The 18,312-nt window shown below is 36.8% G+C and overlaps 3 protein-coding genes across 3 annotated transcripts in view; 1 reads left to right on the forward strand and 2 right to left on the reverse strand.

Moving 5' to 3' along the window:
• The window catches only part of exd3 (exonuclease 3'-5' domain containing 3), a 73,564-nt gene extending 67,489 nt beyond the window's left edge, over window positions 1–6,075 (reverse strand). Inside the window, exons 1-2 of the mRNA XM_037692646.1 lie at window positions 6,016–6,075; window positions 4,613–4,672 (exon numbers count right to left, since the gene is read on the reverse strand). Of these exons, the coding sequence (XP_037548574.1) occupies window positions 4,613–4,640 (28 nt within the window). The 5' untranslated portion in view covers window positions 4,641–4,672; window positions 6,016–6,075. The remainder of the gene's footprint in view (window positions 1–4,612; window positions 4,673–6,015) is intronic.
• A 1,251-nt stretch (window positions 6,076–7,326) lies between these two features.
• cdc37l1 (cell division cycle 37-like 1) lies at window positions 7,327–13,129 on the forward strand. The gene is made up of 7 exons (XM_037691823.1): window positions 7,327–7,452; window positions 8,181–8,483; window positions 8,638–8,731; window positions 8,936–9,051; window positions 10,293–10,415; window positions 10,607–10,777; window positions 12,737–13,129. Exons 1-7 carry the CDS (start codon window positions 7,348–7,350, stop codon window positions 12,842–12,844), a joined length of 1,020 nt encoding a protein of 339 aa, XP_037547751.1. The 5' UTR covers window positions 7,327–7,347; the 3' UTR covers window positions 12,845–13,129.
• A 4,107-nt stretch (window positions 13,130–17,236) lies between these two features.
• ak3 (adenylate kinase 3) overlaps window positions 17,237–18,312 on the reverse strand; it is a 9,340-nt gene continuing 8,264 nt past the window's right edge. The window contains exon 5 of the mRNA XM_037692671.1: window positions 17,237–18,098. Within this exon, the coding sequence (XP_037548599.1) occupies window positions 17,987–18,098 (112 nt within the window). The 3' untranslated portion in view covers window positions 17,237–17,986. The remainder of the gene's footprint in view (window positions 18,099–18,312) is intronic.

Here is an 18,312-nt window from a genome sequence, read left to right on the forward strand (position 1 = left end):
CTTTTATCATGATATATTTCTGGACAATATGGTCAAAACTTTTATCACGATACATTTCTTAATTTCCATCGATAACGATATAATTCCGATATTGATATAAACAATATAAAAGCCTCAGAAAATCTGTATGAACTGTACAAATAAATGAATGTTCACCTTTTATTTGTATTTAACCTTCAAAGAAATTTGAAATCACCGTCAAATAAACATAAAACTCTCAACTTTGTCAAAATTAACAGTTTTAACTTTAAACAACAACATAACCTACCATTTGCTGCAGGGGTTTCTCTTTTGACACAGCTGGGGGTGTTGTTTCAGGGACACGTTGGCTCAAACAAACTATTGTGCTTCATCTTCTGACTCTCAGCATATTCTATCGAGTGGAACAAGTTCGATGTGTTCCCACCGCTAGTTGGAACGACTCTCCATCACATTTTGAAACAATGAAACCTGCGGTTTATCAGATCTTAGCTAGCTGAACTACTTCCACACCGCCAAATTAGTCTTTCCTCTCTTATCAATAATGTCATCTGCTTTCTCTTCGCTTGTGAAACCTTATTCAGTCACATTCTGACGGTCAAGGGCGCTCATTTTGTGGCGAAAACTTACCGTGCGTTGGAGCTTAGCCTAGCCTAGCCTAGCCTGCTACCGCTGACTCCTTCTGGACTCGAGCTCTGTGTGTGGTGTACGTCACCACGCACTTACATAGTTGTGTCACGGCTTTTCTGTTCGGGTTGAAGCGGCCACTTCCGAACAGAAAAAGAGATGTGCAAGTGAAACGCTGTAATCATAGCATAATGTACATTGAAAATGTGCTTAAAACTCATATCGCCATTATTGAATAAAAGTATATCGTGATATATATCAATATCGAATTATTGTCCAGCCATAGTTTTGAATTAAACAAATTTTTTCACTCACTTGTGAAGTTACCCGTTTATATAAATATTAACCATTACTTCCATTATGTGTTACACACCTCTACTGGCTGACTTCTTGTTTGTGTAATAGTAGGTTTAGCAAACACTATTAATATTAGGGATGCACGATATTGGATTTTTGGCCGATATCCGATATGTTAAAACTTGTTTGGCCATAACAGATACCTTTAATATACTTTCCTTTGTCAGAACACAGCCCTCTTATTTAGGCATATTTGCTACAACAATTGTGTAACAGCTGAAGAGCTGGTGACATATTTTCAGTAACAGCCATATGTATAGCACATTAACTTATATTAAATGAAAAATGTTAAATGTTATTTATTAGCATTAGTCACCTGCAATGCTGTTTGTGGAGGCTTGTTCCGAGTTCCTAGCTGCAGTGTGGGATCCTCTGCACTCTTGAGCATGAAGGACAGACTTTTTAAGTTCAAAGTTTTTGTCTATCCATTGTGCCGTAAGACTAATCATGCTAACAGGGCTAACACGACGTCCAAATGTCTGTGGTAAAACTCACCCAAGTGCTATCGGCTATTAGCTTCTCAATGACGTCGGAAATGACGGCTTGTAACTCGTGTAAGGTTGCATTGGAAAAATATCTGACTGGGGATGATGTAGCGAGGTTCAACGTAGTCCAAAAATGTTCGGAATCCAATATCCTCACCAACAAAACAAAAAAACTTCAACATCGCCGACATTTTGACTTCTTCCGCTCCGCCGTGATCAGATCAGATTTTTTTGTTTGTTTTTAGTTAATGCTTTCATAGTTCATATCTTAGATCTTATTACTGTTTTTCTTTTACATTTTATACTTTGGATGTAACTGGGACCGTGCGTATACCACATCATGTGCGAATGCCAAATAAAGAACCTTGAATCCTTGAATCAGGTGGGCGCGTGTGACGTCATCACATTGTGCTGGCACTGCAGGCATCATTGTCACTGGGTTGTCATACAAAAACAGCGTCTTTTATATCAGTGAGTTATTTTGATGGAATGGCTGATGTTCAATATTTAACTTTATCACTAATATCGGCCGATACCGATACCACGCCAATAATATTGTGCATCCCTAATTAATATTTTCTATTTTGTTTTTCTTCTTAATTACAAGTACATCAAATTTGTTGCCAACAACCTTGATACCATTATTATTTTCACCTAAATTTGAGTTTACCAGTAATGTGATATGTAGGATTTTATTAGCTAAAATAGGCACGGCTGCGTAGATATGATGTCAAACTAAATTTCTTTAGCAGGCACAGCAGAACAGCCATAACAGTGGATTAACAGCTGAGGCTGGTTGGACAGTGAAGGACCTCAGCATTAGCTCTGCATTCCAGCCAAATCTGCAGCCTGAATATTCTCTAGAGAAAACTCTCGGAGCACATTTTAGGTCAAGTTGCAACAAGCAGAGAAATATGGAAACAGAAGTAGATGCAATATGTGATTTTTTTCGTCTAGTTGTACGTGTGTTTCACCAATCCCTCAATCCTAAAAGCTTCAACTTCTTTCTTGATCCTTCATGCTGTGTGGCCTCCAGTGTACCTGCACCCCTCCTCCCTCTTTCCTTCCCAGGGCCAGTTTTCCTGTTCTCTTCTCCCTCCCAACATCAGCCTCTCTTGATTTTGTCTCGGATTTCCCCAGGAAAAAGGCTATGCACTGGTCATGCTGTAAAAAACACAGTCTTCCTGATACACGGCCTGGGAAAGAGGACCAAACGTTCTCCCTGGGTCGGCCTCTAATCGCTACTGTATTTTTACGCTTAAGACAGCAACTCCTGTTTTTGAGCATGGGCACACTTTTTAAAATAAGCTTTTAATTACTCAGTATCTCCAAAAATATATTTAATTAAAAGAACTACCAATCAAATACCAGTAATTATCACTAATTTTGTCCAAAATACATATAAAATCTTGATTCCTTGCTAGTTTTTCTGTTTGTTTCAATAAAAAATGTATTTACTTTGCTAAAAAATAAAAAAGGAAGTTATCTAAGATCTGGTTATATGTTTTTAATCTGCATGTCTGCATGATTTGACTCCCATAATCAGCATTTTCTACTTTCTGTCAACACAATTGAAAAGTTTACACCTAATCTAATTATTCAAAATTCAGTAAGAAAATCCCTGCTCTTAAGGTGACGTGTTTTGTCACACCACATCTCCGTACACTATAAAAAAGGCAAAGGATGCTGGTTCTGCATTAAATGCACAAAGACGTGAATATTAAAACACTGCTTGGGTCCCCTCGCATGTCCTATAATTTAAAGCACTTGAATGGTTGCAGGATTCCCTCTGCTCTTCTCTGTGGTTCCCTGCTGTTTTACACCCCACTCCAGCCCATTCATCCCAATGTCGAACATGCAGTGGAGTACATGCACAGGGGACTCACACAAACACAAACAGCACAACCCACTTGAGCCCCACTGTTTGGACGAGGAGAGGAATTTTGAGCATGTAGCTTCTTTTCGGTCTTGGCTGGAGTGCGAATGACAGCGCTAGAGGCTCCCCCATTCATTTCAAGATAATAACCCTATCACCGCATTCAAACACATGGACACACATGGAGTCCATGAACTCATTCACCTCTGGTAAGGTGATGCTTTTACATATGATGGCAGATTTCACTGCCTTACACCATTTTAATGGATACCAACTCCAGCAAAACAATTTAAATCCTATTTTAGATTAAATTTGCAGGTTTAGCTGCAAGCTGTCATCAGCAAATAACCCCTTAATGAATCAATTGGTGTTAATACCTTAAATGTGACTTGGAAGTCACGCAAGTGGCTTCAATACACTGGAAGAATGCCACAACATTTTTCAATAAGTGCCGCTCTCCATTTACATCCTGCTAAATGTATTAAAACAGGTGTGTTGTTATGAAATTTTGCAAATGAGGGCCAGTACTTGCAAATTATGACACTTATTAAAGAGATGTTTACATCGCAGTAGCCTATTTCTCGAGCTTGTTTCTTCCAGATGTGAAAAGACAGTTCCAAACTGTATTATGTTTTGAGTGTATTAAATCCAAATAATTTGGGTAAAACTAGACTGGGTTAGAATAGTTTGTTTTTTCCCCGTGTAGGGTTCTGAAATTACTTTTCTTGTCAACTGAGGTTATTTAAATAAAGCATGTGTTTAAACTGAATGTGTACCTATAAAGTTAATATATATATATATATATAAAACAAACACTTGAAATACCTGTAGGTTATCTGAAAAAATGGTGGCTGGTGTTTTCCAGCCATCTATACAAAGACTTGGGAGTTATTATAATTATAAAGCAAGCCAAACTTGTTATTTTTGGTCATAAACAATAAAGTTTTAGGTGTAATTTAATATAGCCAAATGATTTTATCTAAATCTCCATGATACTGCAACAATGCTGCAAACTAAACGTGTAATCCGCCATTTCTCCTAAATTGCTTAAAATATTTCTAATATAGTATTTTTAAATGCTTGATGACACACATTACCCATCACAACAATGAAGCGTTGAACCTTAACAACATTGCATAAATCCACATTTCACTTGCATTTTCCTCACATTTCTTGATAGTTATAGCTCTCTACAACCACAAGCATTACTATTAGCCCAAATGTGTTTGTGTGTGGCTATCCATAAGAATGCTTACATCACAATGTGCATTGACACTGTGATACTTACCCAGTTCTTCTTGAATATTATGGTTCATTTCTGCCCAATGGATGGCGTGATGCTGTTACTCTGTGGAAAAGAAGCAAACAGACTATAGGTAAATATGTAATAGTTATAACAAATATCAAGGTCAAGGTGTCTTTACCGTCATTCGCACCACATTTGGTACATGTGGTGGAACGAAACTGTGTACACAGGGTCTCAGTTACATCCAACAAAAGTATAAATTGTAAAGAAAAACAGTAAGATCTAAGATATTAAAATATATAAATATTATGTTTCATAAACATGAAATCTAGCACTTTAATAGAGCTATTTCAGGTTAATGAGTATAGCTGTTATACATATAAAAGCTCATGTATAGTTTTTGTAAATAGTCCTTTAGTTAGGATAAACAATCCTAACCAAACATATTTTCTAAATGTTGATAATGTGTCATTTTAAAAAATATATAAATATTTGTCTTGAAACATGTTAATATTTTCTCTTTGTGAAAAATTTCTGATGCTTTCCTAGGATTGCGATATAAATATAATGTACATGACTTCAGCAAGTCCACCTTTACCCAGTTTACCTAATTCAATCACAGTACTTAATTACACGTATTTTTACTCATAGTTGGCATGTTCATTCCCACGTTTCAGTGCTGTTTGATGTTGTCAATATAAACCTTATGGTTATTACTGAATCTAGAAATTATAAATTTCTAATAAATGTTTCCCCTTAGCCAAACTTATACTGTACTTTCTTTATTGGTGTGTGCATTCCTGGCTTGTTTATTTATTTATTTAATCAAAGCAACTTCTGGTATGCTTGCAGTTTTTATATGAACAGGCTCTAAAGGTGTAGGTATATTATTTCTGAAAATAAATGTAATATAAAGACAATTAATATTACTTTTGCACAGAGTATTATTTCTTTTGTGCTAAAAAAAAGACAATTAAGTGTTATTGAAACATTTCATATTAAGCTGAGGGTGTTTTTATCCCTTGACGTAAGTAAATACAGGTTGTAGATGTGACCTCAGTGTAAAATATCCAGGTATGAATGATTGATGACACCGACTGAGATACCGCAGCTAGCAGATCAACTTTTGATGGTTTATCCCCACCTCGTGGTCAGAAAGCGTCCGAATCTTTGACATTATGTTTTTGTAAGGAAGCATTAGCTTGCCTGGCTCGGGTAAACCCAAAGCATCCTCTTACGACACTTCCTCAAAGAGTACTGTCGCATTTTATTCACTTTCGCACCGTAAAAGCCACGAAAAACGTCACAGTTTTTAAGCTAGTTCACAAGACCCTCAAGGCTAGTAGGTGGTTTGAATGCTGTTGTCCAAAACACATTCAGTTATTTTAATGTGTCAACGACTAAAACAGAGTTTACAATATTATTATTCGTATAAATAGACTCACCGTGAACTTATTTATCTCGGTTAGCTTGTTGTCGTGAGATTTCCTAGCTTTTAAGTTTCCTTCCTCCTTTAGCTCGTTCGCAGTTTTGGAGTAATTTCAGCCCTGAGTTTTTTATTTCAGGCAGCGCCTGCGCGGTCGCGCTAACGTTATATACACAACTGATGCGTGTTTACCAAAAATCCCACATATCACAGGTTTAAATTATGTTGTGGTTTCACTTGAGAATTTTCAAAACTACAGTGCATAAAGATTTTTGTCAAAAAATAGAAACACGTTATATTTTTTATAGCCTGGAAGAAAAACATTGGGTATAATTTAGCCCACTTCTTTATTTTTTCTGAGGAGTCTTGCAGCTACTGTGCACTACCTCCCCCTTCTGGTCAAAATACATAGTGCAGCCTAGTGCGCTCCAGTCAGTGTTGCCAGGTGTACGATAATGATCGTATTTGTACGACAATTTTGCCCTCTGTACAATCAATAATCCCAAAAAAGGCCAAATATACGATAATTTGACCATTCCGTGAATGTGTGGTTGTAATCGGTTGTCATCAGCCTGTCGCAACTGTCTGTCGGAGTTTTTTTTGTGAACCCTGAAGGCATCTGTGTCCGCAAACAGATGCACGATTGGCTTTATTTTAAATGTTACCTATGAGTGACGTTTGCCTCAGAACAACGGCTATGATTGGATGAATAGCCCGCCCCATGAGTGAGGAAAAGAAGAAGAACATCGGTCTGGAAGCGGACCCATCACTACTATAGTGCATTAATAGATTTGTTATTTTGGTTATGACGGGTGTACGATAATTTCCCTCAAAATACGACAGTTTCATGTCTCTAGTACAATAATCCTACATTTCTCACCTGGCAACACTGGCTCCAGTTGCACCGTTTTGTAGATAATTATATCCAATTTTTTCTTTTCCATTGTTTGCATTACATAAAATAAGAAAATAGAAGCTTAAGTTTATACATTGTTTTTAATCTGCTTTGAATGGCTCATCTTAAACACTGTATATATTTCTTAAAGCAGAATTTTCCAGAATCAAATAGAAGTCGGTCGAAATTTGACACTGTCACATGGTTCAAAATGTTCGTCACGTGACCCTGACGTAATCTCCTAAAAACAGATTTAACCGTGAACGCCGCAGTTGTTAATTACGCTGTCATAGTGTTCCGTTGATCTTACTTCCATTTTTGCTCTGCCGACTTTTTATAGGCATTTGTTTCGCTCATATAATTGTGGGTTACAGCGGGATATAAACACCCAAACTTTTCTGGCCCACCAAAACACAGCTAGCTTGGCTAGCTAGCACGTCTAACGTTCAGTTAATTATGGAGTGGCTGAGCAATGGAGCTTCACTTCACTCAAACCAAGAGTCTAACAGTGACCCTGCTTCCATATCCAGGGTTTTCTGTGAAGGCCATCCTCACCAGCAGGTAATAAATTAGCTTTTACGGTTGAATTGTTAGTGGAAGACTGCCACCTAGCATCACAGAGGATAAAGGATACAAAACGTGCTAAGTGGCTAGCTGTGCTAGCTAAACTGAGTAAAGCATGGTCTGTTTTTGAAATAATTTTTAATATTTCTCCAAGCTTGTTATTCTAACAGGATAAAAGGTGAGGTGTGTTTAACAGCCTTCCAGAGAGTAACTGCTAAGCATGTTTCAAAAACAAAAGTTGAGTAATATGGCTGTTTATATATGATATTGGGGTAAAAGTGTATAAATCTCCATCTGAAAAAGTGCTTCCCTAGTAGATGTAAGGAGAGCTGTTCCTAAAAACTGCTGCACTGTTGAGTCAGAAGACCTGCAGCCACGAAGTAACCATCTTTTTATTTATGATTTGTCCTAATTCACACATGTCCAAACCCAATATTATGTATGACTATGACTGAAAGCAAAGTAAGAAGCAAGGGAAATAAATTAAAAATAACATGTATAGCATTTTGTAAGCATGAAGGTGGCAAATCACATGAGACAAGTCTTTAATCAAGATTGTAGCCCTTTCAATCCAAGCATTTTGTTTATACGTGTACTATCACGGTTGTTCCAAGTTATAATGAAGTGAAAAGTGTCATGCTAATAAAGCCCGTTGATGAAATTTTAAAAGCCTCACTGGAAGTTTAAAAACCTTGTGATAAATATTTCTTTCATCTACCTGCCAGCAGCCACCATCATCAACCCTCTGTGACTGTGCGATGGCATCGCTGTGTCAGAGCCAGCAGCGCTGTGTGAAGGCCTCCATCGTTTCCAGTTGGAGACTGGCTGAGGCGCAGGACCAGCTGTGCTCTTTAGGGGTCCACAGCTCTGAGTCTCTGGAACAAGAACGTGCTCGGACTCTGGCCTGCCCGACAGAACTCACAAACATCGAAGAGGAGTGGCGTCGCAAAGAGAGCTTTTTGGGGGGTCAGGGACCCAGTCGCAGTCCTGTGCTTGGTGATACGGGAAGCTGGGATGTTTTTGATAGGGTAAGCAGATATAGACATAAAAGCAAATGCTTGAAAAGGTCTCAACTAGAACTCAATTATTGTTTTAATAGGTTACATGTATTTGTATGCACCTATTTTCTACAGACTAAAGTTGTTTATTCACAAAGTTAATTTTATGTTTTGTCTTTTATAGAGTATTATCAATTCTCACATTCAGCCTGTAGAAGTGGATGAGGACAAGTGTAAAACATTTCTTCAGAAATTTGAACAAGAGCTCAGGCATTTTGGTAAGTGAGACACAAAACCACAAATGCTGAAAAGACTGTCATTGAATGTTAATAAATAAATAAATGGCATTGAATAATTTTCAGAGCAGTTGCCAAATGTGCAGGTGTTGTTCACTATTGAATAATAATTGTATTGCAATGTTCTTATCTCTAACTAATAAGGTTTTTTATAAGTTTTGATAAAACAGACGTTTTGTGTGTCAGGTATGCTGCGGCGATGGGACGACAGTCAGAGATTTCTCTCCGATATGCCTCAGCTCCTCTGCGAGGAAACGCCAAACTTCTTAACTCTGTGGTGCATTCGACTACAGCAAGAAGGGGTAATGTGATAACTGCACTGAGCTGATTATCTTAAACGGATCAAATGCAACACTTTATTTGTTCCTATCAGCCTAATACAATGTGTGGTTTTATTAACAAAATGTATATGTTTTTATTAAGAATAGCATTTTTTTTTTTTTATTCTACAAAAAGCTCAGAATAATGAACCAATACCGCAATTATTTAAGCTAGAGACATAGTGTTTACACGCACTGTAGCCGTCTTTAGACATCAATATATCTAGTGAAATTAATATTTTTTTCATTCCGGACTTTTTACAGAAGAAAAAAAGTTTTTTGTTCTTTCTAGTACCCAAGTCATGGGTATTATCCCAGTGCTTATAATGATGGACTAAACTAAATTATACCTAATTTTGGTATTTGCATTTATAAACTTTTTCTATCGAGGTGTAGCAACATACCTTCGTGTTTTGTATATTATATAGTTCAGTCTGTGGCCGTTCAGAAACACAGAAATATTTGACATAAATTGGTTTTAAATTGAAAATCTCCTTTTTCAAACTTAGTTTAAAATGTGTTTTTCCACCATAAGAAGAAGGCCTTAAGTTAAGAATTCAACACTGCAATGTCTGAAACTCCTTTTCTCTGTAAGCTGAACGTCTACACTCTTCGTAAATATTACACAAATATTACTTTATTTTTTTTTCATCTACAATGCGCGTAAAAAAAAAAAGCAGTTGTGACTGAATACAAGAATTTTTAAATGTTTTTCTTTCATTTTAATGCCAAGATGTTGGGATTTTGAAAAATGATAGTTGTTGTAGCATGTCTGTGATTTTATTTTTACAAATTTAAACAAACGAATGAACATCCTCGAAGAGCGGTGATTCCACAATACTTTTCTTAATCTCCAAGGGAAATTAAATAACTAATTATAACTACAATAATAAATAATTATAAATGATAATAACAAATTAAATTACATGTTGTAACCTGTAGTTCCATAACTTTTACCAGTGACTGTATGAGACTGATGCTCCCAACAAATAATTTAAAGTTTCATTAAGTTTATTGTCTCGCTAGCTACAAATAAACAATAAAGCTGTACATAATGTTTACTGGTTTAAATTTTAAATAATAATAATAGTTTTATAATTTGACTAACTTAACATAAATGTTTCTAGTGCTAAAACTGTGTTGTTGTTGTTGTTTTTATCTTTGGGCTCAGTTCAAAAACTCAACCTGTGAATACAACTCCACTGTCTAAACCATTTTTGCAGAAAGAAGCGCTGATGGAGCAGGTGGCGCACCAAGCTGTAGTCATGCAGTTTATCTTGGAGATGGCTTCAAACTCTCAGCAGGATCCTCGGGGCAGCTTCAGGCAGTTCTTCCACAAAGCCAAAGTAAGACTAGTACTGTGCACGGTACTGTGGATGTGAAGTTCTGTTCCTGCTGCTAGTTTCAGAACAGATTTTAGGAGTTTATCTACATTTTGGTGTGGATTTCTTCTAAAAAGACAAATCACATTTAACTAAACGTTTATTGTTTTTGAGTTATTCTGCACTACAGCCACGTTTGTATTGTTCATTTGTAGGAGGGACAAGCCGTCTACTTGGAAGTCTTCCACACAGAACTCGAGGCCTTCAAACGGAGAGTTAAAGAATACACTGTTAAATGTAAAAACGACACTTTGAACTTTCAACAGCCAGATTCTGGCACGAACTACAAATCTGACGCCAAAGAACCAACAACCTTTATAATCCAAGTAAGTCCTGCTCTCTTCCCGAGTGTCTCTGAGGCTCGTGGCCTGTTGCAGTTACTCTGATTAGTTGCTTGGTGGCACCACTGGGAAATTGAATTATTCTCATGGTGGAACAAAATAAAACAAAACTCATACATGGTCATATTTTGTGGCCACAAGTACTGTCAAGTGTGATTAAGCTTGTAGACGATCTATGTGGCCTTTCTTGATGATCTCTTTCATCTTTTTAGGTCCCCCAAAAAATCTGTATTGCTTTAAAAAAAAACTAAAAAGAGGGAAAAGCTGAAGTTATTTTTTAATTATTATTCAGTTTAAAAAATAATTGAAATAATTTGAATATCTGAGAACTCTCAAAATATCTCAAAAATGTTTTCTGAAGTCTTTTGTTAAACTTGGCTTGAACATGCACCAGGCAAACAAAATTAAATATGCTTCATGTTAAACAATTAAAAAAAATTGAATAAGAAATTCAGAGACATTTAGATTTTATAAAATTTCACAAATATTCAAAACGGGCCCCGCCTGTGACGCGACGCACGTCCAGCTCCTGTCAAACACGCTGCACCAGGTCTTGAATATGTTTTTGTTTTTGTGCCGTGTCAAAATTTGACTCCCAGTTGGTGCATCTTTTTCTTAAATTATCTCAAAAATGTATGATTTTGTTTGAACATGTTTTTTAATTTCTAGTAAATGTCATTCTTAATCTTAGGAGAAAAAAATACATAAAAATATTACTGGTGATCATAAAGTGTTACTTTTTACACATTTAATTTAGATATTTTGAGCAAGATTTAGCTGTTTGAACACTATGAAATTATTTTTGTCAGATGTAAAAAGTTGTTCGGGTGCACTTTGATGGTAAAATGTCTGAGGACAGTTGGCGCTTTTAACAAAAAGTGATTTTGAGGAATTTGGGGATCTTGTGATTCATTGCAAATATATTAATTCTTTAAAAATAAACTTTGATATCTTCAGAATTCTCTACATCAACAGCACATGAGACTGAAATCAGGAATAAATGGTGCTGACCTGAACTTTTTTTGAATAAAAAATGAATTATTCACAAATAGATTTTTTTTGTATTGGGTTTTGTTAAAAAAAATGGTTTGTTCAGTGTCTATTTAATTTATTTAAGGTGTGGATGAGTACACATTTATTAACAATATGAAATATAAATATTTAATCAAGACATTTTTATTCTTGATCAAAATGTATTTTAGTAGCTGATCGTTTCATTCTAGACGTGGAACACCCGTTTTACTGGTTATCAGCTGTCTAATCTGAATTAAAGTTCTAAATTTAAATTGGGTTTTAGCGTGTGTACTTTTCCATAAACACATGTTCCTCAAAAATATAATTTTAGTTGTTAGAACAACAGACACTTAAATGAGAGTTTTTACTCGTAATTTAATCATTTGGTGCCGTGGAGTCCTCTTGCATTTGTGATGGATCCCAGTCTGCCCAGCAGTTCTGCTTCATCTCCGTCAGACTGGTTTTGAGATATTTGTGAAATCCGAACTACAATTTTTAAACTCCATATTCTTTTATGTCATAAGCTTAACTTCAGAAAGTCAAAATAAAATGTTAGAATTTCACTGCTCAGATAAGTTTCGTATTGTCAGTAGTGATCTAAACTCTCGCTGCAGAGGATTAAAAAAAGGTTTCATTGTCGTTTGAAAAGGCCTTTTGTAAGTGACAGAGTGAACGGGGGCCACCTCCCCACTGCTGGCCCCACAGCTTCACGAACTGCCAAACATGTGAGAAAAGGAAAACCTTTCTATTCTTCAGGAGGTTCAGGTCTGCCAAAACTGGAGCTCATCCTGCTTTTAGAGTTTGAATTATTATTTTTTTCCCTCTCGGTGTCTCGCATTAACTCAACGAGCTTCTGGTTGTTTTAAAAAAAGCTATTTTGCACTTTATAATTTATGTTTTCGTAATGTTCCTGTCTTTGACTTCCAACAGGACACTGAATATAACATGAAACGCTGTTTAGAGCTTCGGACAAACGCAGGAAAATGGACGAAGGACGACGCTACAGAGACGGAAGACATGCGGATGATGGAGCTATAAGGACTGACCCTGCGTTTCTTTCATCACAACCAGCTTTCTCATGTAGGAAAACTGAGTTTATAGCTCTTCATGCAGCACACACAGCTAAAACGCCATTACAGAGCAGGAATAAATGAAGGCATGATCGGTCGTTGTGCAGAAAACCAGCCAGAAGCGACTTCTTAGCGTTGACTTTCATACACGGCTGCTGCTGGCCACAGACGAGACGGCTACAGCTGCGTCTTTGAACCGAGAGTGCTTGTGTTGTGCCATAGATGGAGATTTTTCAAGTTATGTCTTGTGCAACAGACACATTTTCTTAGAAGTAAAGAAATATTGCACATTTTTGTCCAGATCACATAAAGATTGTAAAAAAAAAAATCTTAAGTAGTACGAGATAAGTTCCCAGTCAGAGAAACTTAATGAGGAATCGTGTGAGTATGTAATAATACGCTTAGTTTTAGCTGAAGTTTGGCTGATTAATGGGTATTATTTATTTAATTTCAGTCTCGCTAAAACATGCTTATAATTAGTTAAATTACAAGCATGCTATTTGAGGAATACATCCAAGGGTTTTGACTTTTTTACCTTATCACTGGAATATATTAGACGTATCACGTTCATTTATTATCATTTTTTTTAATATCAAATTTATTATCTGCTGTCAAACCTCTTGGCTTTAAGCTAACGTGCAAAAACCGGTCAAGATGATTATGTTACATAGAGGAATTTAAAAAATATATATATAAGCAGAAGAAATATGAAATTTAGAGTTAGCCATCAAATTGATTATCCAGAGTGAAGAGCGGCCCAGAAATAGTCTGCTGTGGTCAGGTTCTGATCCGAATGGAAAAGAGCTGCACACAGGCCGACCGGTGCCAGACGATACATGATGTGTCATCTTTGGCATGGTTGCATGCAGGTGGCTGATTCTGATGGTCAGAATGAGTGAAACTGAGGTGAAACGTCCTGAATCTGTTAGAAAGGCCATAAAGACCAGAACGACTTGCTGCTTGAAGTCCAACAGGTTAAACTGGTGATAAATGATTTTAATGATCAGAGACTTTATATCTTTGCTTAGAGCACGTGTGCTATTTGGTGTGATTTAGCTTCAGGTACACAGTTGTTGCAATTTAAGTATTAAATAATTCCTCTTTTATCCAAAAAAGTATTTGTATGTGCTGTCTGGAGAGGATAAAAAATTAAATTTTATATTCTTTTCATTCAATGGTAAAGTGCATTAAAGTGCTTGTGACGTTCATTTCGTACAAGTACAAAAAAGAAAGAAAATATTTTATTATTTAAGAAATTTGGCGTAAACCTTGTATGATCTTACCCACTTTGTCACGTAAATGGCATATTCTGTTTTAACTTGGCGTGGCTAATGTAACAGACAAGTCATGACAAATGGAAACATGTTTATTTATTAAAACAATAATGTTTGAACTCTGATGTTTTTGTGTCCCGCTGATCCAAAAAACCCAAAAACATCAGATGCTTCTTTACGGTCTGTTGTTGCAACGCTCTGGTCACATGACGCCGTTCCCCTTTGTCATCACTTCCTGTTACTGCAAACATCTCAACAACTCTTCACCTCTGCGACGGGAATTCGTTTTTGCAAAATGTCCATAGTGCATTTGTATTTATCATGAGAAATGAATGTCACGGCCACTTTTAAGGTTTCGTTTTGACGAAACGCAAAGATACTCCTTAAGTTTCAGTTTACCCGCCTTCGCTAAAAACTGACAAGTCATTAATGTGCACTCAGCAGCGTTTGTTCCTTTTGTTCTCGGTGACCGCAGGTCAGCTTACCTGGTTCAAGTTGACGTTTTGCAGGTCGATATATAAGACGGAGGAGGTGGAGGAGGAGACTGGAGGCCAACGCGTTTAATTTCAGTGAAACAGAAGTCGTTTTGAAAACGGATGGCTTTTACTCTCCTGGAAACTGCCTCGTTCCTGATTAACCAACGAGCATTTAGTAGTTCAAATTATGTCAGACAGGTCAGTGCAGGTTTCTATTTTATTTTTATTTTTTTCAGTTTTTCTGATTTACAGCCGACGGTGATCTTGAAAATGTTGCTAGCTGTATGTTAAAGCCAGCCACTTCCCAGAATTCTTTGCACACTCGGTCTGCGTAGATTTCATTATCTGTGGCGGTACGGAGGAGCATTGGACGAATATTCAAGAGATTTTTACTGATTTGTGCAGTTTTTTTGTTTTATTTCTTTTGAAGGGCGTTTATTTAAATTTATAAAGAACACATGAAAATATGTTCATATTTTTAGTTTAAATGTATTTCATCATCACACAGATTTTGATTGGGAATTAAGTGAACGCCTTTTTTTTTTCTTTTTTTTTTGGGGGGGGGGCGGCTACAACTATTTTATTAAAACACTGTTTTGTACACTTTTTGTTGTTTTGATTTAAGAAATTATTGAGAGTGTAAAAACCTTTGAGCACCGCTCTGACTTTTGCAATCAGCGTAATTAAAGATATCTGAAACGCTAAATATAAAAGAGCAGTCGTGTGAAATGATTTACCGAACAACCACCACATCAAAACTGTCTTTATTTTACTACGTCTGCTGTTTTCTGCTGCTGTTGATGAATCAACCAGGTGTTTTCAGCAGTGAAGTGGAAAATTGCGCAAAACTACACATAAAATTTATTTAAAATATAGTTTTTATATATAAGGAAAACTTGGACGTGAGTCATAGTAATTTGACCAGGATACTTCAGTGAGTCAAATTCCTGTCACCTGTGGTTTATTGAAGAAAAAAAAAAAACTGCTTTATCAGATGCAAACGATGCATCATAAGGTTTTAAATGGCATTAATTAATTTTCATATCACTGAAATCCAGATATCTTGATTAGTAGTTCACTAAAAGTACACTCTGATTATGAACTAATCACCGCTAACAAGAATTCAAGACACATTCTACATCTATACTTTAGTTTTTAAGTGTTTTATATGTTCACTTTCATTTTTTTTCCCTTTGTAATACTCATTAACTCTGCTAAGACAATAAGGTTTAAATATTTGTAGTAAGGCTGTAGATGCTGTCTCTGGTTTCTTCCTAAATTGTGTTTCTGGAGTTCAAGTGTTTCCATGGAACAGTTATGATCAAGCATTGTCCTACCTGTTGTTGTAGATGGCTCTGTGATCGTTTGGAGAAGTAGTTTAAGCCAAAAATATCATAGCACTTCATAAAAAGTCTATTTTTAAAGGCCTTTACACCAGAACACAGACTACAGAATCAGAATAAACTTCATTATCATTGTACTGGGATACAATGAAATTATGTTCAGTCGTCCAAAAGATGGGTGGAGTGCACGTTGCTGCTGATTTAATAGCGCAGCCCCTTAATCTTTATCAGAATACTTTTGCAATAGGCAAAGCTTTGTCCCTAGTTATCATGTCCCAGAAGAAATTAGTCGACTCGTATCCGAGGTCAAACGGGGGAGTCAGATTCAGATAAGCCACAATTGATTATTTTCTTCAGGCAGGCAGTTTTTTCTTGTCAGCCTTGGAACTTTCCCAATTCAAAATGGCCAAATTTATGGGTAATCCACTCCACTGATCTGTGTTATGAGCCTTCCTCAAGGTTGATCCCAACATGCTGGCGAGTCCTAGAAGTCGCAGGTGGCCTGCGATTCTCATAAATCTCCTCCAACTTAGTTTAGCTTGTAAATCAGCTGATTTTGAGTCCTCATACCACAAACCAAACCGTCACACAGACTCGGAAGCTTTGTCATGGTCGAAACTGCTGCCGATGTTTTCTTCAAAAGTTGATTAAAAACAGGCCCACCGTTGCCAAAAAGCAGAAATCCTGCTATCAAATTCAAATATATAAATGTCTTCAGCGTCCTCCTGAGACAGAACTGAGACGCATCAGCTGCCAAACTCCCCACAGATCTTTCATGTACCCCGCAGCGTGATTCTCAGTCAGACAAGAGGGTTCTCCAGGACACTGTCATTTTGTTGAAAAGATTTTGTCGATTTCGTTGAAAGTCCAGCTCACCAGATCCATAACAGTATTTTTCGTTTGGGAGATGTGGACCAGGAGCGCCAGACACACAGAAAGTAAAAGCAGAAGAGGAGAACAGGGGGAGGGAGAGCAGAGGCGTCCGTCCAGAGGAGAGGTGGTCTTAATGTTTGCCAACATCAGCTGCTGCTTTATGATTTCAATCTGTTGTTCATAACCTAACCCCGATTCAAAACATCTGAACATTTGCTTCAACTGTTTCAGAGGCTAACGCTCCATAATGTCAAAAACAAATAAAGCGCCTACTTTACAGTACAATAAGTTTATTGTGATTTATAAATACGTGCGACAGTGCTGAACTGCACGTTAAAACATTTGCTTTTCAACATCACAGCAGATAAGCATTTTGAAGCTTTTAACAGGGTAAACATGTCCAGCAATGTGCAAAAACTGATACTTTCCAACTGTAGAAACTCTGTCAAAGTATGTGCTCATATAGTTTTATTATTATTAATATTATTAAGACAATTGACAGATGGTCCAAATGGGAAAAAGGAGTGTTTAAGAGGCATCGCTAGTGGTTGAACCATGTCACATAATGAGGATCTCTTGGAATTAAAAATATTTATTACAATAACTTTTTTAAGCTATTCATCAAAAGCAGCTAAAGGCACTTGTGTGCATAAACATCAGGTTCCCTTTAATGAATCTACTCGCAGCGTTAAAAACAGTCCCTGGAAGGCATTTATGCACACATTTATAAAAGTTTACTGTAATTATTAAAAAGGTTTCAAGTCCGTGCCCATTCAGGGTTTTTGGGAATTAAAATGATAAAAACTAAAGCTGGTTACAATCTTCATAGTCTCCCGTTTCCAATTTTAACTCGTGATTCAGTAATCTGGCGTTAAAAAAAGGCACAAAATGGATGGAAGAGCCAGTCGATATTCACTCACCTGAGTTTCCCCAAACTACAACGAACGAAGTGCTACAACAAGCATCGAAAAGGAATCCCGTTAACGTGTAGTTTTTATGTGACGTAACTAAATTTGCCTGATTTTCAGTTTGAAATGCAGAACTTTGATGCAAAACATCCACCCGGATCTCGTGGCACTTGAACTGGTGCACAGAGTGGCTCCTCTCGGTAAACCGCAGACCGCCTCGTTCATTGTCGGGCTCTTCAGGCGACTCTTTGACTGAGCGAGGAGAATTTCCTGTGGAGGAACGCTTCGACGTGAGGCCAGATCTTGTCGGTTTCCGTCCCTGTGAAGGTCTCCAGCACGCCTTTACTCCTGCAGGGACAAAACCGCAAATATATCCAGCATTAGGCAAAGTTTAACGTATGTAGAACAACAATGACCAGCTTTTAAATATAGTGTAAAATAAATAAAGCTAAGGCAAATAATATGTTGGCATCCGAACTGGTAATTTGTGTCTATTTATATCAAGGATTGTGAACAAATAAAGTAGAACAGCCATGTATACACTGTAAAAGAGAAGAAAAAA

This window comes from Nematolebias whitei, chromosome 18, assembly GCF_014905685.2.
Source record: "Nematolebias whitei isolate Nwh7 chromosome 18, NemWhi1, whole genome shotgun sequence".
In the NCBI taxonomy this organism is placed as follows: Eukaryota; Metazoa; Chordata; class Actinopteri; order Cyprinodontiformes; family Rivulidae; genus Nematolebias; species Nematolebias whitei.

Bases quoted from the DNA above. Each gene is read 5' to 3' on its own strand.
- cdc37l1 (XM_037691823.1), top strand. From the start codon at position 7,348: ATGGAGTGGCTGAGCAATGGAGCTTCACTTCACTCAAACCAAGAGTCT. The intron at 7,453-8,180 runs GTAATAAATTAG...TCTACCTGCCAG, and splicing joins AAGGCCATCCTCACCAGCAG to CAGCCACCATCATCAACCCT. The intron at 10,416-10,606 runs GTAAGACTAGTA...GTTCATTTGTAG, and splicing joins AGTTCTTCCACAAAGCCAAA to GAGGGACAAGCCGTCTACTT.